This window comes from Arvicanthis niloticus, chromosome 8 (assembly GCF_011762505.2).
Source record: "Arvicanthis niloticus isolate mArvNil1 chromosome 8, mArvNil1.pat.X, whole genome shotgun sequence".
Classification (NCBI taxonomy): Eukaryota; Metazoa; Chordata; class Mammalia; order Rodentia; family Muridae; genus Arvicanthis; species Arvicanthis niloticus.
The window spans coordinates 27170606-27195057 of NC_047665.1; the positions used below are offsets into that span (position 1 = coordinate 27170606).

The 24452-nt window shown below is 46.3% G+C and overlaps 2 protein-coding genes and 1 pseudogene across 2 annotated transcripts in view; 1 reads left to right on the forward strand and 2 right to left on the reverse strand.

Annotated features, from left to right (window-relative positions):
- Lyrm4 (LYR motif containing 4) overlaps positions 1 to 10884 on the forward strand; it is a 120831-nt gene extending 109947 nt beyond the window's left edge. The window contains exon 3 of the mRNA XM_034510763.2: positions 10440 to 10884. Within this exon, the coding sequence (XP_034366654.1) occupies positions 10440 to 10508 (69 nt within the window). The 3' untranslated portion in view covers positions 10509 to 10884. The remainder of the gene's footprint in view (positions 1 to 10439) is intronic.
- LOC143443413 (histone deacetylase 1 pseudogene) lies at positions 340 to 4171 on the reverse strand (annotated as a pseudogene).
- A 10562-nt stretch (positions 10885 to 21446) lies between the features above and the next one.
- Positions 21447 to 23624, reverse strand: Ppp1r3g (protein phosphatase 1 regulatory subunit 3G). The gene has a single exon (XM_034509678.2). It carries the CDS (start codon positions 23084 to 23086, stop codon positions 22043 to 22045), a length of 1044 nt encoding a protein of 347 aa, XP_034365569.1. The 5' UTR covers positions 23087 to 23624; the 3' UTR covers positions 21447 to 22042.
- Between the last annotated feature and the right edge of the window lie 828 nt (positions 23625 to 24452).

Consider the following 24452-nt stretch of genomic DNA (forward strand, 5'->3'; position numbering starts at 1 on the left):
TACAAAGAGTCTCACAAAATGAAAATATCTCAAAAAGGAAACTAGGCTAACAACCTCCACCTGCAGAATTGGGGAAGACTGGGCAACCTAAGTTTTTCTGCTTTCCCAAGACCAGTGGGAAGGTATAAGCAGAACCAATCTAAAAATGGCTGATATTACCTAAACCTGAATTCAGGGCTGAGAAGACCCAGTCACCCCTTCTATAGACCCTAATAAAGGCATCTTCACAGAGCTCCTGAGCAGGCACTCAGAATTTTTGTCTTCAGGTTGTTTTCTTTCCACTCAGCCCCTACATGGTTCAAAACTAAGATGAGGGCAGGATGGACAAGGGAGCTCTGGGAAGAGTTCTTCCAGCACCACTGCCCTGGGCCTGACCCTAGCTAGTCCCTGGGGATATTATATTTAATATATTTTGTATAAATACACAGAGGAATAAAAAGTATAAAATCCAAGAGATTAAGGAAAAGGGGGGAACTAGAGGAGAACACAGGTGCAGATCTTGCTCAGGCCAACTTGACCTCTTCTTTGACCCCTTTGGCTTCTAGCTTCTCCTCGGTTTTCTCCTCTTCTGTGACTTTTTTTTTCTGGATTTTTCTCTTTTTCATCTTCTGTTTTGACACTTTTGGCTTTTTTGAAGTTAAAAGAGTTCTTAACGACTACCTTCTCCCCCCTCATCTAGATCAGAGAATTCCTCCTTGCAGGCTATGGGTTTGTCAGAGGAGCAGATGGAGATATGTTAGTCAGCATCTTCATCGTCCTCATGACCACTGTCCCCTGGGATGGCATCCTAGGGTATTGCCTGCATTCGGACCCCGGGGCATAGGGCAGCATTCTCAAAGAGCCTCTGCTTGATCTTTCCTAGGTAATATTAGTGTTCTGGTTAGTCATATTGGATGTAAAGGGCTGATGTAAAGCCTAAAATTTGGTTCAAAGTTTGCAAAGTAGTCGTTGTGTGGTAGCTCTTTAGGGAGCTGTGTCCAGGGCCACAGCTGTTTCGTAAGCCCAGCACGGAGCAACATTACTGATGGCGTAGCCACCTCCTCCCAGCATTAACATAGGCTAGTTCAAACTCTTAATGAACTCCACATGCCCTTTGATCATCAGATTGAAGCAACATAACCAATCCTCAGACAGGGGATCTGAGCCACACTGTAAGACCACTGCACTAGGCTGGACCATCTCCATTACTTTGGACATGACTGGCTTGAAAATGGCTTCATAGGACACATCATGGATCCTCACCTTCTAGAAGGACTTAGTGAGAAACTACTCCACTCTGGGGTGGGTGGGTGGGTGGGTTGGTTGGTTGGTTGGTTTTAAAGAGTACTCATTCAGTAATAATAGTAAGGGTAAATGTTTGGCCCAAATTTCCTTAGATTACACTCCTTGTCATTTATTACCCAAGAATGTCAATCAGAAGAAAAAAGCAGTGGCTTGCCTGCCCTCCCCTCATGCCATGGCTTCCCTAATGAGCAGTCTCCCAGTCAGGGATGATATGGGCTTGTTAGGAGGAGCCTCTGTGCCTACACGTGCCTCCATTCAAAACAGACCTGCCCCTGGAGCGGAAACCAAAGGATTGTTGAGATGGGAAGCCTTCTGACTGTAACTTCAGTCTCCTTAGAGGCCACAGTTCTCTGACATCCCTTAAAATAGTTATATTTCCCCTGGAACACAAAGAAAGGCCCTCATGTAGTGGGTTTACTTCTGTAACTGAACATCAGACAAGCAGGCAAACAATAAGATGGCCCAGAAAGCTGGGACAGCAGGTGAGAGTTATAGAACCATGCCATCCCTTGTCCAAACCAGAACACTTGAGAGAAAGACCACTGGATATCACTCGTCCTGCATGGACAGACAGTGTACACAGGCTGCAGGGATATGTTAATGAGAGCACACACACGTGTGTCTGCTTTCTCTGTCCTAAGAGCAAGGATAACAACAATAATTGGTAGCCGTGGTGTGGGATGTAAAGCAGGGAGTAGATTTGATATCTTCTTTCTTTTCCTTTTTGTTTTTCTTGCTGATAATTATGCCTGAAAATTGCTAAGCAATTGCTCCAGCAGTGAGCTCCACTCCAGGGCTATTCTTTACTCTTGCCAGGAGCAGTGACTGCACGGGGACAAGTGTTAGGTCACCACCTCTGTCCTCATTAAGAAGGCCCCAGTGTCTCTAACTCAGGGCTTACAGACAGAATGGGCAGTGGTGACAAGGCTGCCGTAGTGTCCCAGAGAGTGGCTGAGTGGATTGCAGTTGGAAAAGCTGTCTGGCTCTGGCATAAGCCAGAGGCCCTGATACTGTGCTTGCCCTCTACAGTACAGGCCAGCGAGAGTGGGCAGCTGGGTACTTGCCCTCTGAGAAGAGGCCTCAAGCTGGAATTGCACAGGAGATTCATTAATTGGTAGCTGAAAGGCATTTTGTTGTGTTTGTTACCTTCCAAGTTCCCTGTTAAGTGTAGCCATGTTGAGAGAGTAGGCGAGCTTTAAAATGTGTTCTGAAAGTCAGTGTATCCTCCAGAAATTCATGATCACCTAGAGAAAACATTTTCAGATTAAAATTAACAGAAATATAAAGCAATAACTGCCATATACTTACGGGTCTATAGGATACTTCAGAGAAATGGTCTCAATGACCCCTTCAAGTCTAGTCCCAAATCCCCAAGAGTAAGACTGTGTTTGTCAGCTAATTGATGACAGGGTCCAGTGGGAAAGGCTCTGCTCTGTTGACCTCTCACCTCTGGCGAGTGCCCTGCTATTTTGGTTGTATCCCAAAATTGATTTCAGAGTTTCATTTTCACAGTGCTCTCTGTTTTGACATCATTGTCTTTTGGACGTTTGTCTGTCTGGAACTTTGTTTTGCCTTGTCCCGGAATCAAATTTTCCCATGGAGCCCAGGCTGGCTTCAATTGAGTCCTCCTACCTCAACTAGAGGCTGGGGTCATGAGCGTGTGCTCTACTGCAGCCTTATCCTCTTCTCCCTTATTAGCCTTTCCATGAGATGGCTGGTCTTACATTTCATTAAAAATTGGTTTTAGAAGCGGAGCACAGTTGCTCACACTTGTAATCCAAGCATGTGGAAGCAGGATTTCCAGGAGTTTGAGGCCAGCCGGGGCGACATAACTAGTTGTAGGTTAGTCTGAAGCTATAACGTGAAACCTTGCAGGAGAGGGGGTAGTCTAAATTTGTAAGTTTAGGCGGCCAGCTTTAGTCACCTCAGGGAAGCAGCAACATTCTTCCCTGATCTTTCCAACACAGCCACAAGTCTTCATCTCTCTTGTCACTTCCAGTGTCTGAGCAATCCCTTCCCACTAAGCCCCCAAACCAGTTAAGAGTACAAGGGCCCTCCTGGGCAGGAAAGCACAGCTCTAGAGAAGATAAGAACCAGTGAGCAGTGACTTCTCAAGTTCAACCCAATTAAAAAAAAAAACAACCCTCATATTCAAAGCCACATGGCCTTATCATCCATCACACTGGCACGTCCCTTTAATCATTACAGACCCATAGGCTGCTGCAGGAGGCCTTCGAAGGTTGCTAAAGTTGATTCACATCATGACTGAGATGGGCCATGCTTATACGCAGTCTGTCATGTACACTTGCCATGTGCCTGCCTACATTTGGACTCTGGGCATAGCTAGAACAGTTGTTGAGTGCTCTCTATACCTGTGGTCTAGTTGGTTCCCTGCTGCTCTGTGAAACAAGCAGGAAGTAGCAGGGGCAGCTTTAGATTCCTGGCAGGGCAGATCCATTCCACTAGCAGGTCTTTCTACCCCCTCTTCTGGCTGTTGAGCCCAGCTCTCCTACCCTTGAGTCTCAGGTGCATTGGAGGGTGATTGCACATCACTTCTGAAGAGTTAGCAGTAAAGACCTCAAGGACCAAGATAATTGTGTTTTCTTGGATCCCACTTGCAGTTGAATTATCTGTCTTTTTCAAATAGACTCTAATGCCAATTCTGGAAGTTTATAGAAGAAAAGTGTGATCCATTTTAATGGCCAATTTATGAACAGTAATTGTCTGGCCTGGCTGTGGAAGTCAGTTGCGGATTCTGAGGGGGCTGTAAATTGAAATTGCTAATTGCACTTCCTTATTTTCCTTGATATGACTGTCTAACCTGCAGCCTAGTAGCAGCATACTGTGTCATCAGAGCTGCAGCCTGAATCCCACCAACTTCCTGCATATGCTGACAGGGCCTTGTACAGGCCCCAAAAATGCAATAGGACAGTTAGATGTACATTTGTGGGCTCTCCTCCATAGCACTCATTGAGATAGCTGTTTGGAATTCCCTCCCTGTGTAAATTCAATGTTTTCCTTACCTATTCTGTAATTGTTCCGGGTTAATCCCTGTAACCCTGGATTATGGCGTAAAACTCTCTGCTCTGCCAACCTTATACTGTTCAGTGGACATTATTGTCGCAGGAAGTGGTTGTCCTATTGCTGTTTTTGTCAGCTTGCCCTCATTGGGTCTGTATTTATACACTTAATCACAGCAGATCTAGGTTTCACAGTATCCAACATAGAACCTTACTGCCACAGGTTGCAAGATACCACTACTTTGAGTCACAAAGTAAAGCCATACATCACTGCATGATGGGATAGGTATGTCCTGAGGAATTTGTCATTAGCCCATTTTATTGCTATGGAATCATCATAGACTCTGTTTACACAAACTAATATGGCTACAGAGCTGTTAGGCAATATTATTTTATAGGGCCATCATCCCGTAGGACATGTGTCCTTAATCAGAACATCATTATGTGGTAGGTGACACTTACTGGACACTGCCAACTTGCCTGTCCTGCCCTGAGCTGTCCTGTGTTGCTATAAGAACAACACAATTCAGAAATTCCATGCCCTCCTGCTCCTCCTTCCATCGGTCACCAAAACAGGTCCATTTAAAGTCAGTAAGTATGTATGAACATCACGTGAGTCCTGCATCTCTGTCATGCTCTCCTAGGAAGAGCTCCCCATCTACAGAGGAGACCAGGGATACCTCAACCTCTGGGCCAGAGGGTAGGCAGGCTTTGCTTGAGTGAACATCAAGGGAGCCTCTCTTGATAGTAAACTAGGCAGAGAGGCACAGAAGTTTGAGACCCACAGACTGGTTGCTGTGTGTGAGACATTCAAAGACAGCAGTGGGCAGCTAGGGGGAGGACTGGAGAACAGAGAAGCTTCTAGACAAGCAGATCTCATTCACCCTTACATTTACTTAACACTGTTCACATTATCGAAATCTGATTGCATGAACCCCACCCCAAGCATAAAACTGCACAACTGAATGGACTTATTTAAGAGTTGGGGGTGTGTCTAATATAACATGCATGTAGCTCTGGATTCTGTCTCAGCACTGAAAATTTAAATGGACTTTAAAAACCTAACTGATGGCTAGTAGGTAGGTGGTAGCACACACCTTTCATCCCAGCACTTGGGAGGCAGAGACAAGCCAAAGATCTCTAAGAGTTTGAGGCCAGCCTAGTCCACAGATCGAGTCCAAGACATCCAAGACTATATATGTAGAGAGAGACCCTGTCTGGGGGATGGGGGAACAAACAATGAAAAAAAACCTAACTGATACTTGGGTCAAAGTGAATTGTGAGTTGGGTGCATTTGGCCCCTGTCCATTTCCCAGCCTTAGGTTACTGGGGTTTGTGAAGCTTGCTCTAGGCTCACTGTCATAGTAGGGGCAGGAGGAGAGTTCATTAGGAATGCAGCAGCAAATGCCTCTGTACCTGCTCTACACACCCAAGTCCATATACCCTGTTATGTGGCGCAAGACACATTGGTCATATGCTTATATCACACAAAGCCTTCAAACAGGCCACCAGAGGGAGCATAAGCTGGAAAAACAAGCAAAATTCTTTTGAAAGCAATTTGGAAGCTCCCTAGGGAGTCCTAAGAATGTCATACCTATTCCCAGTAACTCTGTTTCTAGAAACTTTCATTAACAAAAATATCAGGCACGCACACAAAAAGACATATTAACCTAGCATTAACCGGAAGGAGGCTACATGTTTATAATGTGAAACAACTAAACACATCTTTCTAATGAAGTACTATAGTGCTATCAAAGATTCAGGGGCTGGAGAGATGGCCCAGCAGTTAAGAGTGCTTTCTGCTCTTGTAGAGGCCCAAGAACCCAGCTTGGGAATCTCACAACCACCTGTAACTCCAATTCTAGGGAAATCTGACACCTCTTGCCCCTGTGGGCATCTGCACTCATATGCACATAAACACACACACACACACAATTGAAAATCTTTCTTGAAAGAGACGTTAGATCAAATAATGGTGAATGATTGTAACATGAAGTTAAATAAAATGAACAAGTTACAATTCCAAATTTAAATACCTTGTTTTGAAAGTGTGTGCTCACACTTTCTTTAGTTTGGATGGTTTTGATTTTGTCTTTTTGAGACTGGTTTTCATATAGCCCAGGCTGGACCTGAAATCAGTATGCACCAAAGATGACTTTCAATATCGATCTTCCTGCATCCACTTCCCAAGTGCATGTTAAACAGGTGTGTACCTGGTTTATGAAGTTCTAAGGATTGAGTACAAGGCTTTGCATGCTGGAAAACACTATATAAGTCAGTTATATTCCCTGCACATTTAAACCTATATATAAATTAACAAACAGGGGCAAGGGTTAGGAATGTAGTAGCCCAATGGCAGGGTATTTGCATGTAATGTGCAAGGCCCTGAGTCCAATCCCAGGATCCCCCCACCAAAAAAATCCCTCCAAAATATAAATATCTGTACCATAATGTAATTGGCCCTGGATTAATAGCTGCTTCAAGTTCCTATCAACTGACTTCCCTGATAGGAAATAGTTGTGAAACTGTGAGCTAAAATAAATTGCTCTTGTCAGGCAATGGTGGTAAGTACCTTTAATCCCAGCACAGAGGCAGGTGGATTTCTGAGTTCAAGACCAGCCTGATCTACCAAACAAGTTCCAGGCCAGACCTACACAGAGAAACCCCATCTCAAAAAACAAATAATAATAAAAATAATGCTGGTAGTAATAATTATAATAATATCCTCACAGCAGTAGAAATGGAGCTGAAACAGGTTTCTGCCACCACAGGTCTGCATCAGTCCTCTGCTACACACGTTTTTGTGGCTCCCACTTTCTCAAAATGATTCAAGAATCAGGATCTAGCCCATGTCGTCTTCATTTTATTCTCTCTGTCTCATGATCCCATCCCTCTGCTTCCAGGATGAGCCCTTGCTGGCTTCGACACTTTTCAAGGATGGAACCCTCTTGTGTTTCTGTTTCTACAGAGGTACACTGGCTCAGAGCCCTCACACCACAGAGATTCACTGGCTCAGAGCCCTCACACCACAGAGATACACTGGCTCAGAGACCTCACACCACAGAGATACACTGGCTCAGAGCCCTCAGTTGAGAGGTGAGACTGTCAGAGCACGTGGAACTGTAAAGATCACCTAGAAGTGCTCAGGCCTGTCATTTAGCAGAAAAAGATGTTGGGACTAAAGACAAGGAGAACATTATTTCAGGTAGATATGGGACTGTGGCCCAGTACTCCATCAACCGAAACCTAGGCCATTCTGAGACCACAGAGCTTTAGTAGAGGCATCCACAATGGATCTGCAGATGACAGTATATTCTCTACAGAAGCTGAGCATAAAAGGGCACCTAGAAGATCAAACTGTCTGCCATCTGAATTTCTTCTCAGCCTTCAGTCTCTGCTCCTCACAAGACAGTAATCTCTGAGCAACTCCCAGCAGTCTCATCTGCCATAGAACAGCTCTGTCACAGAGTGCTTATATAATCCCATCCCATAGGAGCCTTGTGAAGAAGACGGTGAGCTCTGTCAATCACTCATAGGGCACTTACCTGTCAAAGCTTCCAAGAAGGGGTGCCTGAAAAACCTGGTATGGTGCTACCTTTAATCCCATTACTCAGGCAGTTGGATATCTGTGAGTTCAAGACCAGCCTAGTCTACCTAGTGAATACCAGGACAGCCAGAGCTAGTGTTATATAGAGAGAATCTGTCTCATAAAACCAAAACAAAAATAACAAAAAAAAAAACCAGAAAACAAAAGCTCCTGTTAACACTCCAAAATTGACCAAATATAAAACACACTCCAACCTAGTTGACCCATTTGAACTGTTAAAATCACATATATGTCACCTGGCTCAGCTATGTAGATATTTCCAAAAAGTAGTGATTTGGTTACTTTGTTTTAAAAATCATTTGTTTTAACTTTTCTGAAAACAGTTTGCTAGTGAGCCCATGGGTCTGTTTAAGATGGGAGGAAGCCACACTAGCCGTGCTTTCGGTTTTGAAGGAGTACATTAGCTAAGGATACAGCAAGCAGGAATAAAAAACTAAACCAGTAAAAAGACAGGAGGACATGAGACCAGACATAACATCCAGAAACCAACTGGGCAAGCTCCTGGAGCCAGAACAGTCAGCCAGAGCGTGTGCTGGAGAAGAAGGGCCCAGGAAGAATGTCTGCTCCTGGGTGAGACTTCTAGTTAGCCATCCACCACAGGCATTTCTTGTTTGTCATGGGATAAACAGCAGAGCCTTGCTTTGGGAAGGTGCATGCGAATGATTTACCTCCCAGCTGTGTTCAAGGACATGAGGTTTTTGTTCCAAGAAGCTGCTCTCCCAGTCTCAAGGACACGGCATCTTCATGCTTCGGCTGATTTCTGTTCTCCTTTACATTTCTCACAGGGATGGTAGACAAGGGGCCTTTGGAGACATGCAGAGATAAACATGCTTGGGTCTGAAATGGGGCTGGGGGCAACTCAGCCTCCAGAGCCAGCTCCTCAATGAGTTACAGAACACCAAACAATTTACTAATATATATTTCAAATATTCAGGATTGAGAAAAGCACTATAATCCATCAGCAATAACTTTAGGTTGTCACATTGAAACCCCCAAAGGAGTCCATGGCTCCATTCACTGGGATTGTGATATGATTCCTTAGAGATTCAGAGAATGAATGAATGAATGAATGAATGAGCACAAAAGCTCTACCCTGCTAATCACAGACCTAAAGAAGGTTCGAGCCATATTTATAAAAATGTCAAGTTTTGTTTCTGAGAAATGCAGCTTCCAAGGTCCCATCCACGTGGCATTCCATGTGCCAGTGATAACACAAGACCACAGACACAGAACCAAGTGTACCACTGATGTCCTGCAGATTATCCTGAAGTGCTCCTTCCACCTTTGCTGGCAACTGGGGTGTCTGCACTGATGCCTGCAAGCTCAGGTGCAGACTGCATGCAAGGCAAATGCATGGGGAAACAGGGAAGTCAGGAGCCCTCTGCAACTGCCAACATTGATACAAGTGAGCCACACTGACAGTGTTCCTTGCTAAAGACAAACTCCCTTGCTCTGCCCCTCTCTTTAAGCCACGGCATGAATACAGCAGAAAAAAGAACCCTTGAAAAAGCCCTGCGTTGTAGTACACGCCTTCAATTCCAGCACTGGAGGCAGAGGCAGAGGCAGGTGAATCTCTGAGTGTGTGGCCAGCCTGATCAACAAAGTTTCAGGACAGCCAGGGCTTCAAAGAGAAACCTTGTGGGAGGGGGAGTAGCAGGGGTGAACCCCTCTAGAGAGTCTGGGTCCTGACACATGACCACTCTGGGTGGCAGCCCTGGCCTTTGGGAGTGTGCTCTCATTTGCCTTTGTAAAGAGAAATTTCTCGCCCCAGATGGTCCATAGAGAGTGTCCAAGTGCTGAGATCAGACAGACATCCTAATGCTCAGGACTTCCTTCCCCAGTTCTGTTTGTTCCTTAAAGGATGGCTTAGGAAGTGCCGTTAGTGAGAAACCATGACAACTACTCTCTGTTTTAGAAAAGGGACAGCCCTGCATTGCTACTGCAGCATCTGAGGTAGTGGGAGCTAGGATCCCAACAGAGACACTTAGTTTAAAAGGACACAATAGAAGAGGCAGGAAAGACAGGGAGCAGGAGCCTGGTGAGCATAGACTCCCAACCCCAGCATAGGCACAGTACTGACTGCTGTCTGTAGGGGAGGAATTCTCAGAGGGTGGAGAGCTCTGCACATCAATGGCTCTGCCTGCAGCTGGCAGCCAGGGAGCTTGGTAGATTGCCTTGCCATCTCCAAATACCCGGCCATGGTGACATGGGAGAGAAACATGGGGGTCTTGCTAACCTTCCATAGCAAGACTAGGAGGTGGAAAATACGACTAGCAAAGGCACATGGGAATGAAGTTTACCGTGTAGCACAGCTTCCAGAGGCATCAGCCTGGCAAGACAGGCACCTGCACATTCTTGTTAAAAATGAAAGCAGGCTGGTATACACATCTAGAATTCCAGCAACTGAGAGGCTCTCAGAAGGATGGCCAAATCAAGGCTAGCCCAAATTACATAGCAAGGCTCTCTCTCAAACCAAATAGCTGACAGAGTCCAACAATTCTTAACCAGTGTCTTTTCTTTGCCTTCAGGTCCATATTGGCCAACTGTACTCAACTGACAAGCTTATCATTGAGAATCAAGAGAAGCCCAGGACATAGGAAGCCAGCACTTGGAAGCAGTCTCCGCAGCAGAACTGACCACCTTCAGCATCCATTCTATATGGGGGAACCTCCCACTACTGGGTGAAATAGCCTCTTGCTCTACCTTGTAGGAGCTGATAAACTGAGTCACGTTTGCATTCTGTCACAGCTATTACATGAAGAAATGGCTGTACATCCTCAGTTCGGGTGTTAGAATGAAGAGCTGGAGGTCACTCAGATTAATGCTGTGTTACCGTGTCTCCTCGCCATCCCACCCCATCTTACAGATCACCCACAGTTGTACAGAGCTCTTGCAGACTTGGTGTCTTGGTCCTTAACAGTAAACATAATTATTTCTCTATCCTTTTGTACCAAATAAACCCATTACAATGAATGTGCATTTATTTCCTGACACAGTAGGAATGGTAGAAGCAGGATCTCAAAAGGAAGGCCTTTCAACTCAACTGAAGGTTGCAAGTCTAAGCACCAGTTCAGACACAGGTGGTGAGGACATGGATCAAGATGAGGAGCATGAGGTCCACCTGGCCACTCAAACCTACAGAAGCAGAGTCCCAGACCCTCGAGTCCCATGCACACTGAAGTGTGCCATGTGTAATCCTGAGACACCAGGGCACTGGGAATGCCTTATGAATGCATGTTACCTATGTTGCTTAACACCCTAGTGTCAACAGGGAATGAAGAACACAAAGATAGAATGTTTAAAATACAGTTATCAAGGTTAGAGAGATGGCTGAGCACTTAAGAGTACATTTTAAAATTTAAAAAATATGTTTGCTCTTATAAAGGGCCCAGGTTTGATTCCCAGTGTTCCAGGTGGTCCCCTGTAATTCAAGGTCCAGGGATCTGATCCTCTCTAACAGCTACTACAGTACCAGGTATGCACATACATACATGCAGGCAAAGCATACCCATAAAATTAATTATACCTTAAATTTAAAAATAATAAATAAAATACAGTTCTCCGGGTGACTCTGATGATCAGTCAGCCTTGACCACTCACTACCTTTGAGCCTTTCCCAGGTATTAAAGGTATCATATATTGTAGAGAATGCACTCCTTCTAAACACAAAGCACACACCACATAATATCTTCCTTCATTTCTGGGGAGGTTCCAAGGACCTATCTCATGGGAAAACTTTCTTCTCGGTGCTAAATAGACTGGACTCACATCAAAGCTGAGCCATGCATGCAAGTACTACAGGTGCTACAGTACCTAAGGCAGTGTGTCACGAATTCCTGTGGCATTCATGTGGATTAAGTACAAGCAGTCTGTCACCCCACCTTAAAAGTCATGGACATGGGGCTCGGGAGGGGAGTCCATGCGCAGTAAAGTACCACCACACAAGCCTGAGTTCAGATTCCCAGCACCGAGCTAAACTGGGCAGACCACCATACTAACCCTGGTGGCAGAGGAGCAGACAGATGAACCCTAAAAGCTCACTGGACAGCCCATCTAACCAAATTGTTCCAGCATCAGTAAGAGACCTTGCATCCAAACGAGGTGGAGAATGATTGAGGAAGACACGCAGTGACAACAACCTCTGGCCTCCACATGCATGCACACATATGTATGTGTGTCACATGAACATATGTAAACATGCATACAGCACACACATAAAGTAGGAGTGAGCCAAGTGTGGGGTTGCACATATGTGATCCTTGGCACTTGAAGGCTGAAGCAGGAGCGCTGTGAGTTTGAGACTAGTTTTGGCTACATACAAATTCTAAGCCAGCCCACACTACATGGGGCCTGTCACAGGTGTTCACCCTGTCATCTGTACAGTGTAGACTCTGTCATGACATGCTCAGCCATTCTATTTTGCAGTTCAACTTCCTTAATTTCTTAAAACTAGTGTGCAACATAATGAGTTTTGTCTTAACCAGTGTTCTATTGCTGTGAAAAGACACTATGACCACAACTCTTATAAAGGAAAGCATTTGTTTGGAGCTGGCCTACAGTTTCAGAGGCTTAGTTCATTGTCCCCATGGTGAGGAGCATAGCAGCACACAGGCAGACATGGTGCTGGAGAAGTAACTGAGAGCTCTACATCTGGATCCACAGGCACCAGCAGAAGAGATGCTGGTACCAGCTTGGGCTTCAGAAACCCAAAAGTCCACCCCCAGTGACACACTTCCTCCAACAAGGCCACACTTAATCCCTCTCAAGTAGTGCCAGTGCCTGATGACCAAGCATTCAAATACATAAGCTATGGGGGCCATTCTTACTCAAAGCACCACAGGCTTCATTTGGGAATTTTCATACCTGTGTGACATGCTTCGTTCTCACTCATCCAGCAGTGCAACTCTTAGTCTCAGAATGAAGTCTCGTACACCTGTGAAGTGTGTACACGCTCTTTACACACTAGTGAAGATCATTGGAAATCACAAATCTCATACACACTGGATCTGTTCCTGGGAGCTGAGGTATTCAAGAAACAGGTGGCCTGAGTGACAAGCAGGTCACCTGGGGCTCAGGGAGCAGTGTCGCCAGCCCTGGTGGAGGTGGTCCTTGCTGCTGTTCATACTGAGCATCTGTAGAATAAGTGGTCACTCACCATCCTACATCAGTGCTGTGAACAGCACTCCCAGTTTACAGTTATTTTTAAGTACCAGTTATGTGCAACCTAAGTAGTCCCCCTGAAAGTGTCACATTGCCAGCAGAAAGGCAGCTCCATGGGAGACTCCCCACAGGATCGCTTCCACAGACAATCATGGAGTAAACTTGGCTTGTTCTGCAAACCGTTGACAGCTGGCTGGCTTTGTGTTAATTAAACCTCGTAAATGGGTTTGGACATGCCCAGGGCTTGATAAAGCAGAGCTAATTCTTGTCACTTAGATCAAATTAACTGTATTTGGAATCTGCACAAAAAACAAAGGAGACTTGAAACAAAAGTGCACCAACAGGAGTTAGCTGAGCAGAGCCTCATACTGGGGTGTTCCCCAAATGCAGAGGACTGTTGAGATTTGGTCTTTTGCTGTCTATTGTAATGCTAAGTGTGGGCCCCCAAGACCTGGCTGTCACAGAGATGAGAGTCCACAGTCCACATACACACCTTGGCACCAAGTTATTTCTGGTTGGTAAACAAAGCTGCCAACAGCCAATAGCTGGGCAGGAGAGACATAGGTGGGATTTAGGTTTCCCAGACTTGGGGGTCAGAGGAAGACCAGGAGGGGAAGAGACAGGAGTGAGAAACCTCCACAGGTTAGGAGTCGAGAGAAAGTGGCCCTGAGGACTGGCCAATGGGAGTTAAGAGCAGCCCAGATCAAACATAACTCGGGGTTATCCATAAGAAAGTAGATTCTAACAGCATAGTGGGTAGGCAGCTGCCTAGCTTTTGTTAAAGGCTTATTGTAAATATAAAGGTCATGTGTGTTTTATCTGAGAACTAAATGATTAAAGGTAAGGTAGAAACCTCAGGTCAGGATTAAATAATTTTAACAACAGAGGACTTCAGAGAAAGTGGCATTTACCTGTGTTTGTATAATGCAGCCATCTGCCTGCCTGATGGCCCCAACTATAGAGCTTGGGCCAGGCAATGTGACAGAGAAGCTGTACCACTGGACCAGGCAGTCTCAACTCTGCTCTGAAAGTGCCAGAGGTCACTTGGTCAGCAGCTGACAGATGAGAAATGCCACCAGAAGTTCACTTCTGTGGAGGCAAAAACCACTTGCCAGGAAGTCTTTTCTTAGACCTTCGGATGGCATTGGGTGGGCCTATCTGGTTCTCTAGCTCTGATTCTAGAGCAACAGTGCGTAGCCAAGTGTGTATCTATGTAGCTTTTTTGGCTCTTGTGCTCTGGATGGTGAAGCTAAGAGGGCATCTTCAGCCTGTTGTGGGGCGGTGGGCTGTGAGAAGCAGCTGGGTGCTTGGTGGAGCATGAGCTTGGAACCCAAGACCATTATTGGATGGCAGGAGTTCAGCTCTGCTCCAGGGCCCTGGTTCTTTTCATTTAACTTCAGCCCTCCACAAACACTCCCACAGAGAGGTCTATGGCCAACAGTCTTTTGAGAAATAGGCCTCAGGCCCTAGAGAGATTTACATACTAATGAGGCACCTGAAGGCCAGAGGGTAGAGCCAATTAAGCATTCCTCCCCAGCCCCTCTCCCCTCCCTCCCTATTTAACTCAGGTCTGCCCTGGGTTTTGGGGGGGGGATGCACATCCAGACTCAACCATCATCCATCATGCCAATAAACCCATTTTGGAAACCCAAGGACTTTCTCGTTCATTAGGGCTGTGCTGTGAGGAGCCATGGAGCCACAGCAGCCATGCCTAACTTCCCCCTGGAGGAACTCTCAGAGCTTTCCAGCCACAACTACCTACAGCCTGGTGTAAGGAACCCTCTCTGCATTTCCCAGCCGCCCAACTACCTACAGCCTGTGACATAGATTGATTTACATGCATGCTGTCCTGCAGCAGTCACCTTCGGCTGTGCCCTTTATAGCCATACCCAACACTGAAAGCCTCTTATTTCCAAAGAGTAGAAACGTTGCTCTTACTTCCCCCAGTGCTGCAGACACCCCTGTGTATGCTGGGGAAGGGCTCTGCCTTGTGTCTGTCATAAAACAGTTAGAAAATCCTTCATAGAGACAGTTGACCTGAAGCTCGGTAGAACAGATATGCATCTATAAGAAGAGCTACCTCCAGAGATTATTTTCTATATTTAGCAAAGGGGTGGGGGAATGAGGTTTGGTGTGGTGGTAGCAGTGGTAATGGGTTTTTTTGGTTGTTGTTGTTTTAGTTTTAGTAGATGTGAAAGATGAAGCTACATGTTGTCCTCCTGGTGCTCAGAAGCACGAAGTAAAACATCAGGTTTTAAGAAAATTCAAACTCACATTTTTGTGACTAAGTGAGCTGCTTTTTCATTGTTAAGCACAGTCTGCCCTCCATAGCACAAGGTTGCACACCCATGGATTTAACTAACCACAGAACAAAACACTTGGAAACACAGGAGTACCAAGCAGGTACAAGCTTTTTGTTGCTTCTGTTACTAACAATACAGTATAACAATTACTTGCACCCACTTATAGTGGTGTAGATAGTATAAAAATGATTTGAAACCTAGAGAGAAATCTATATAAGTTCTATGCAAATACAACCCCTTCCCGTGTAAGAAATGAGCATCAAAGATTCCGAGCTCCACGGGAGCTCCTAGAACCAGTTCCCTGCAGATACCAAGGGACCATTGGACTTCCTAGCAACTGCTATTACATTCTAGAATAAAGGACACCTTAGGTATTGGGGCCAGGCTATAAAAACAACAAAAGCCAATGAAGAAATAAGGCCCTCAAAAGCAGAAGGGGAAATGTCTTACACTCAAGATAATGTGCTCTGAATTTGGGAGCTCCTTTTGGGGGATTTAAACTCACAGATGAAGTCTTTGAGAAATATCACTTGAACCCAGATGACCCTACACACAGATACCCAGCACTGGAAATGAATGTTGGGGTCCTGGGCAAGTGCTCTCTTGCTGAACCATATCCAAACCCAACTATGACAAGACAAGCATTACCTCTGTTTGAGGGAAATTTGTGAACGTCTACTTAAACCAGCCACCAAAGTACAGGTCAAAAGTCACATGGAATAGGTGGGTCATTATAAGCATATCTGTTAAGGTCACATGATGAAGCTGGCAAATCTCATTTAGATACACAGTATATAAAAAAAGAAAGAAAGAAAGAAAGAAAGAAAGAAAGAAAGAAAGAAAGAAAGAAAGAAAGAAAGAAAGAAAGAAAGAGAAAGAAAGAAAGGAGCAGCCAGCTGGAAGCCCTCCATACATCCTGTGTCCACATGCTTGGCTGCCAACCTAGCACTTGCCGGTTGTTATAAAATGAACTTGGAGACCAAGCAAACCTCTCTCCCCACTGCTCTCTGAAAGTTTACCTAGAGTCATCTATATGGACAGTTGCTCACCCCCACCTCCCTAAAAACAGTAAGATCTTTTTTTCCCATCTTGGCAGTGCTCTGTAGCTTTATCAGTACTTCAGGGAGCCATTGATGAAAATTGCTTCTCATGTTGATATCCGCATGAGGAGCTGGATGGGTCTTGTGCCTTTGCTCAAGAGCTCAGTTTCAAGTCCAAAGACCCTTTGGAGAGAACAGGAAGAAGAACATTCAATGATGAATTTGACTGTTCCTTACCTAGGGGGGGTTATTGCTGCCACTGTGCCTATAGCAAAGTCTGTGTCTTACTTTCTTGAAATTAGATCACATGAATTACCAACACAAATAGACCTAGATTTGCACATGTTGGATGGTCTTGACTGAGCAGTGTGGCCCATGTGAGTTACCTGGCATCTGCCTGCACCTCCCTAGGGAATCAGGGCTTCCAAGAACAACAGCTGGTTACAAAGGGAACAGCTTCTAAGATCCGTAACTTCTTCCTACCCCAATGGTAAGCTTTCTAAGAAACTGCACAGTATCTGAAAAGTTACTTTATTTACTTTGTCTCTTAAATGTCTTACATGTTGTCAAAACACTTCACTAAAACTTTGTAAATACTATATAGAGGACCCATGTAACTTCACCTGTCTAATATCACTGTCAATATAATCAACTCTTTATTTTTTGATTTTGAAGAGTTAATGCATTTATGTGCATCTGCTTTGCAAGAAGCTTAAGACATATGACCAAGGACTGTAATGTAAAAGGTAGGAATCTAATCAACAGTTGCTAATGTATTCTTCCACTGGGCTTCAAATGCAATTAAGAGTCTTTCGGATTTTAGGATGTATTAAAATATTTCAAACATAGACTTACATTTCCTTGCAGCTTTTTACAAATAAAAGAATACCCAGCCGGATGCAGTGGGACACACTCTTAATCCTAGCATAGGCAGAGGCATAGGCAGGCAGATTTCTGAGTTTAAGGTCTACATAATGAGTTCCAGGACAGCCAGAGCTACATAGCAAGGCATAGAAAAACCTTGTCTTTGAATGAATGAATGAATGGATGGATGGATGGATGGATGGATGGATGGATGAATGAATATCTGAGGCACATGCCTTTAAACCCAGGACTTGGGAAGCAGAGGCAGACAGATCTTGGTGAGTTCAAGGCCAGTTAGGCCTTTTTAGGAAGACCATGCCCCCATCCCCAACCTCTCCCCCCCCCAAAAAAAAATAATATCATCGGCTAGAGAGATGGCTCAGCAATTAAGAGCACTATCTGGTCTTTCAGAGAGCCTAGGTTCAATTCCTAGCACCCACATAGTGGCTCATGACTCTCTGAAACCCCAGTTCTAGGGGACCCACCTCCCTATCTTAGCCTCTATGGGTACACTTTGCACGAAAATATGTGCAGGCAAAACACTTGTACACTTAAAATAAAATAATAAATAAATCTTTTAAACGAGTCAGTCTCTTTTCTAAATCAGACACAGGGAACGTGGTGTTCTGGGAGTTATGGTAGGACATCCTGATCAGATGATTGCCTTTTGTAGGGAGGCTCTGGTTCCAGTGGGCACACTGGTGTTGCCAGACTCCTCGATGCTGACACCTCTGCTCCTTCTGTTGGAAACCTGAATTCTAACTCCACGAGTCTGCAGTTCCACTCAAAAGAAAACCCCCAAATGCTAGTTCTTAGCATAATTAGCAGGAAATGCCCAAGGCAAGCACCAGCAACAGTGTCTCATCCCCATGAAAGTTAGATTCTGTTGGAGATAGACTAGAGCTGTCACCTTGACCCATAGTGGAAGAGAGCCCAGACCTAGGACCATCTATGCAGAGGAGCTAGCCACGGCCACAGCAAAGGAATGGTCCTGTGAGAAGAGGCCTTGACTGATCAGATTTCTCAGCAGCCCCTGGGCCAGCATCTACAACAAATGTAGTTCTAATTTTTCTAAGAACCTCCTGCCTTTCTGTGTCCTCTGCAATTACTCTGTATATTTTAGACCTGACTGGAAAAAGGGAGTGGGGAACACTCTATCTAGCTTTCCCAATAGTAATTTTTCACTTGCATATCTTTTCAACTGGAATATGATGATTTTTTTTTGTTTGTTTGTTTGATAGGTTTGGGAAGGTTCCAGGGACTCACTATGTAGCCCAGGCTAGCCTTGAATTTATAATCCACCTACCTCAATATCCTGAGTGCTGGACCTACAGGTGGGTACAGGAATATGGTTTTTACATAAGCTCTAAATGTTTTCTCTTACTTGCATAATGTAGAATTAAAATTGTGTGTGTGTGTGTGTGTGTGTGTGTGTGTGTGTGTGTGTGTGTGTGTGTGTATGTGACAGTTCTGAATGATCTGAGAAGTGGGCAGTTTGGTCAGGTCCAACATGATCAGGGGTCCCTGCCAGAGGGAACCTGACTTCATTGTTGGTAAGACCAGATGACTGGTGTAAAACACCTGGAAAACGGCTAAGAACTAGACTGGCCCTGAGAGTGAGGAAACAGGGCTCTGGGTCTCCGTGATGCTCAGGAGGGCCAAGCGATGGAGCAGCACACACTGCAAACATCCTTCAGAGGTCTAGAAAAGGCATCCATCTCTTCCTCTTTCACCCCACCTCTGTCAGGTAGTAACATCTCCAGTAAAGAGTCTCTGAACTCCATAAGCGGGAGGTAACTGTTTAACTACATACACAGTTCCTGTAAGGTTTTAAATTCATGGCATAAAGTTTTTGCACTGAGCTTGATAGGGAACACTTATGCAATCACTACTAACTTCCTTATACGAAACATTCTAGAAACCATCTAGGATCCAGACAGGGTGCAACATAGGTCCGTCCCTTGATCAATATACATTTAATCCCAAATGCTGGGACCAAAGGCACACACCACCACACACAGCCATTAAAATCTTTAAATTACTAGATTATCAACAGTTATTTTAAGGTAACTGTAACTTCATGCAGGACCTGTAGAGGTTAATCTTGTCAACGTAATAGGATCGAGAAACGACTAAGAGAAATACTCCGCTGGACAGGTTGGTGAGAACATTTCCAGAAAGGACTGAAGGAAAAGACCATCCCTCAGATGGCCACAGCACCTTCCAATGAGTGGCCCAAATACAAAGATGCCAAAGGGGACAGCAATATTACTGCCTGCCTCTACAATGTGTCTGTCTCTTGTTCTTGACTGTGTTGCTGTTGACTGTGTCTATCCCTGTTGTCTTATTGACTGTGTCTATCCCTGTTCTTGTTGTTTTGTTGACTATGTTTATCTCTGTTGTTATTTTGACTGTGTCTATCCCTGTTGTTGTTGTTGTACGGTGTAAGGGGATCCCACACTCTCTTCAGGCTTCCGAGGGCACCAGGCACGCAGGTGATACACATGTAGGCAAAACCCCCATACTCATAGTAAATAAATATAATATTTTAAAGTGTTTCCTATAGGCTAAGATTCTCACTCAGGGTTAGAGAAGCTGACCTGTTAATCTGCAAACCTAACAAGTCTGCATGCTCACAACAAAAATGTTTGCTGTTTTGTTTTGGTTTTGTTTCGTTGTTTTGTTTTTGAGACAGGATTTCTCCCCACCAACTCCCTGGAAATAACAGAGGTCCACCTGCCCCCCACGTGCTGGGATTGGATGGGTATGACACCACACCCAGCCCATGCTTACTATTTCCAATGACAATACTCACTCAAAGGATAGCTGTTTTGTGAATAATTCTCAGCATACAGCTTTAAAAATAGTAAGCAAGGTTGAAGTGCTTTCTAGAGGGTCAGAGAGTAAAAGCCTTACACTTTGCATCTGCTTAACTCTGCTGTATGCCCAGGAGAGCGTCCACAGAATGTTCCAGTGAATATATATGGATGGTCAAGTTTGAATTCCATATAATCTTGTTTGTGGTTGGGTTGCTTTTGTTTTTAATCCAGAGCTCATTATGCTAGCCTCCAACAAGCTGCAGTGAGTCTGCCTAAGCTTCCAGGGTCCTGGGACTGCAGGGATGGTACACTCCACCTTATTTTTTGTTTAATATAATATTTCTAGGTCACCAAGGCTCAAACTCTTGACAATTCTGCTTTAGCCTCCTAAGTGCTGGGATTACAGGAGTGTACCACTATATCTGACTTTAAGATAGTTTTCAAGTCACAAAATGATAATTCTCTAAAATTAAAAAAAATTTAACCACGTGAAAATCATTTATAGGTTGTATGAAGACAGACGTTGGGCCATGTTTGACCTGTGGTAATCGTGCTGACTCATACAACCACGAAAACACCCGCCCTTAAATTTAGTTCACTAACCACAAACTAATTATTTGTGCTAGCCACATGCTAGAGAATAGGACACTTTGAATAATAATAGGTATCATTTTTATTTCTTTTCCTTTTTTTTTTGTTTTTTTTTTTTGTTTTGTTTTTTTTGTTAAGAAAATAAGTTGCTCAGAAAGAGTGGAAAGGAAGAAGCTAAGTTTTCGCCCAGGACGCCCTCCCACTCCGACCTGGACTTATAGAGACATCCGGAGTGAAAGAAGATTGTCCCCACAAGGGTCCACACTGGGGTTCTGCTATGCAGAGTGCCTGTCCCCATCTAGTTCTGAGCAGTGCTTGCTGAGCGAACTGTGTTGCCACTTCTTCACTCCTTGTGCCTCTGAGAGAAGGAAGCCACCTTTCCAGCCCCAAAACCCTGCACTTGGAGTGCAGCCTACAAGAGCCCAGCGTCTCTGACTGCTAATGGCCCAGGGAGTGGGACAGTTCCGCTGCACAAAAGGGGACGGATGTGATGGGCTCTTGCAACTCACAGCCAAGGCCTGTGGCATTTTAATTCGTCCAACGTTTTGCCATGGCAAGGGACAGAACACTTCTTTAAAAACATTTTGAAGATCTTTTTTTTTCCCCAGTGTGGGGAACTTGGACTAATCCATACCAAGAGAAAATGTGTTAATACTGTTGTTTCATAATTGTCACATTGCCATGTCATCAGCCAAGCATTCCCCCGATTGCCATGGCCCAAACCCTCGGAAGGTAAAACATGAAGCACAGAGGGGACGTATGTTCAGTCGGTCTTTACTTTCTTAAAAGACATTTGTATCCAATCACGGAAGAAAATAGCATCGCGTCTGGACAGGGGTTTCCAGGGCCCAGTAAAAAGGACAAGCTAACCCGCACCCGCCTAGCCTTCTGAGAAATCAAGCCTGGCTGTGAAGATTCCACGTGTGAAGGCCTTCCTTTCCCATGTGGAGGTGGGCTGCCTTGTCCTTTCCCTGCAGGTTTTCAACAAGCTGTAAGGACCACGTCTCACATTAGAAACAAATCCCCCAAGGTCACACACAGGGTTCCAGAGCCTTTTTCTTGGAGACAGCCTCTGCCTGGGGAACGAGGGTTTTCCTTATTTTGATGCAGGCTGAGAATTCTAGGAGGCGAGTAGAAAGGTCAGTGGAAGTGATGAGAAGACTGAGGGTCAGAACACTGCCAGTGCTTGCTAATGCGTGGATCTACGCTGAAAGTGTATCGTTTAACATTCTGCTCCATCGCTCCAAGCTCTGTTAATGCCAAATCTGCGTCGGTCAGCTAAGGATCCCCGGGGATCCTTGCTGGAACTTAGCGTGCTGGTCAGCCTTTCTCCAAGTCCCGAAGTTCCCCGGACTCAGAGAGGGTCTGTGGAGCACACATAGCGCAAGGTGTAGTTGGCCCCCTCGTTGTTGTCCCAGTATTCGCCCTGCTCGCAGCGGTAGCAGATGGCAAAATGAATAGCGACGCCGCACGCGTCAGCATCCTCCCCTTCTTTGGGCTGCAGACCCGGGGGCAGGCACAGCGAAAAGCAGAAACGCTCGGTGCCGGCCTCCTCCTCACCACCCTCAGCCCCTGGTCGAGAGTCCCCCGACCTTACGGGGTGCAGGGACTCCAGTGACTTCGGGTGCAGCTCGGCCGGCACGTCCAGAAAAGTGCGCCACTCGGTAAAAGTGTAGCGCACCGCCACTGCCCTAGGTCCGGGGCAACTGATCACCCGGCCAGAGCCGGTCACCTCTGCGCAGGGCGGCTGGGAGCACTGCACACTTTCCAGGCACACTCGCTGTCGCCGCAGACGCTCCTCCGCAGCGCCCAGCTCCGGGAGTTGAAAGAGGGGTCGGAGCCCGGCATGCGGCGCCAAGAGGGGCGCGGACACCTTTGCCACTGCCAGTAGCCCCTCGAGCTGCTGCAGGTCCTCGGAGCACAGCGGGAAGCTGTGGAGACGGGAGAGCACGGCGGGTGGCACCTGCGGCTCCTCGGTCTCGCTGAAGTGCTTCACGCTGGCCAGGCTCAGTCCCAGGGAGTCGGCGAACTGCACGCGCTTCTTACACTTGGAGCAGCAGTCCCCAACCGGCTCGTCGCCGTCTGAGCTGGGCTGCCCCGCCTGCTGCCTCTGCTGCAGGAGCTTGGCCGCCTGCAGGATGGGGTCTGCGGGCAAAGAGAAGGAGCGCACTCGAGAGCGGCGATATTCCTGTAGCTCCTCCTGTTCCGGGAGAGCTGCCTCTTTCTGCCGCGACAGGGGCCTGTCCTGGAGCTGAGCGTCAGGGATTGGGGTCTCAGAGGTGCCACTCTCCACGCAAAGGGCCTCGGGGACCGACAGCTCTTCCACGGATGGCGGGTCTCCGGAAGACGTAGAGCTAGAAGCCTCGGATCTTTGTAGCTGCTCTCCCGAGGGCTCCATGACAGTATCGGATCAGGCCCGGGATTCGTCCTGCGGGAAACGCGAAGACTTCCGTGGAAACTATCTACTCCCGCAGCAGAAGGGGCGCATAGTACCGGCTGGGCTCGCTTACCCTGGCAGAAAGCGAATTCAGCCTGGAGCCTCCAGCTTTTAGCTGCGGCTGCCGGGACTTAGAAAGAGGAGGATGCTGGCCTGGGGCTAGATCCCAAGGGGAGGGCCAGGGCGGGGAGGCGCGGCTGCCAGAACACCTGAGAGCTAGGACTGTGGAAACTAAGACTTTCTGAAGGTCGTAGGCTAGCTGATAGCTTTGATCCACCCCCGCGGTAGTGCTGCGCGTCTGTATCATCTCTGGGGCGGCTCTCAACTTTCAGAGACTAGAGTGCAGACAAAGTTTTCTAGCCAGTGAAGTTACTCTTCCGGAGGAGCGCTGTGGCCCAGCGGAGACATCCTGGCTGTCACTAGCCTAGGGAGTCCGTGATACAAGAATGTCGTTAAGGTTAGCAATTGACCCTTCGGAGCGAGGTGCATCCCTTACCTTTAATCCTGTATCCCCAAAACCTCAGGAGTCCCGGGCTGCATCTGTGTAGTTGCTCCCCTCAGTGGTTCTAAAAGTTGGGAGGCCGAGGTGGACCGCTGATGGACTTGAGCCGGGGACAGAGCAGGAACTCACCGCGAGCTAACAAGGCACCCAGACCAGAGCAGCCAGAGGCCATTCGCGTCTTGCACTAGAGCACGTCAAGATCCTCCCCCTTGTCCTGCCCGAAAAGAAGAGGGCTGGCACCTCCCTTCATGGCTAGGCGCCTTCCCTCAAACTTCAAGGCATCCCTCTTGCCTGGCCTGCGACTGTGGAGTCTCCTCCAGACCGTCTAAGGCTCGGGCTTTGTGGGGTTTGCGGGTCAAAACCCAATTGCTGGAAGATAGGAGAACGTCTCATTATATCCGGGCACTGGACACTTACTTCCTAAAGCGTTGTATTGTGCCTTTGCCTTCGGGCTAACTTTGCCCTGATCAAGCTTCAACTGCTAACTTCATCACCAAACGTCATGCCCACCTTTCATCTCCCCCAACCCCATATCTGATGCAGGATTTCTAACAGGGAGATGCTGACGATGGGCTCCATTTAGGAATGACTAACTGCCTGACCGTGGCTGTGTGTAAACTTACTTAAATAAAAAGTTGGGTATTCTAGAAACACTGATCCACAAATCAAGAAACAAAAAGCAAAGCTATCTTACCCAGGCTTTTAAACTGAGGTTTAATCCCTGAGGACAGTATGGCAGAATTTAACAAGTCCTCAAAAGTTACTAATTTTTAGTATCTATTGAGGACTCACAGGCTGCCCATCCCTCCCCAAGGCTGAGGGCCC

What these genes read in the sequence shown, in the direction of transcription:
- Ppp1r3g (XM_034509678.2), bottom strand. Translation starts at nt 23,086, where the DNA reads ATGGAGCCCTCGGGAGAGCAGCTACAAAGATCCGAGGCTTCTAGCTCT.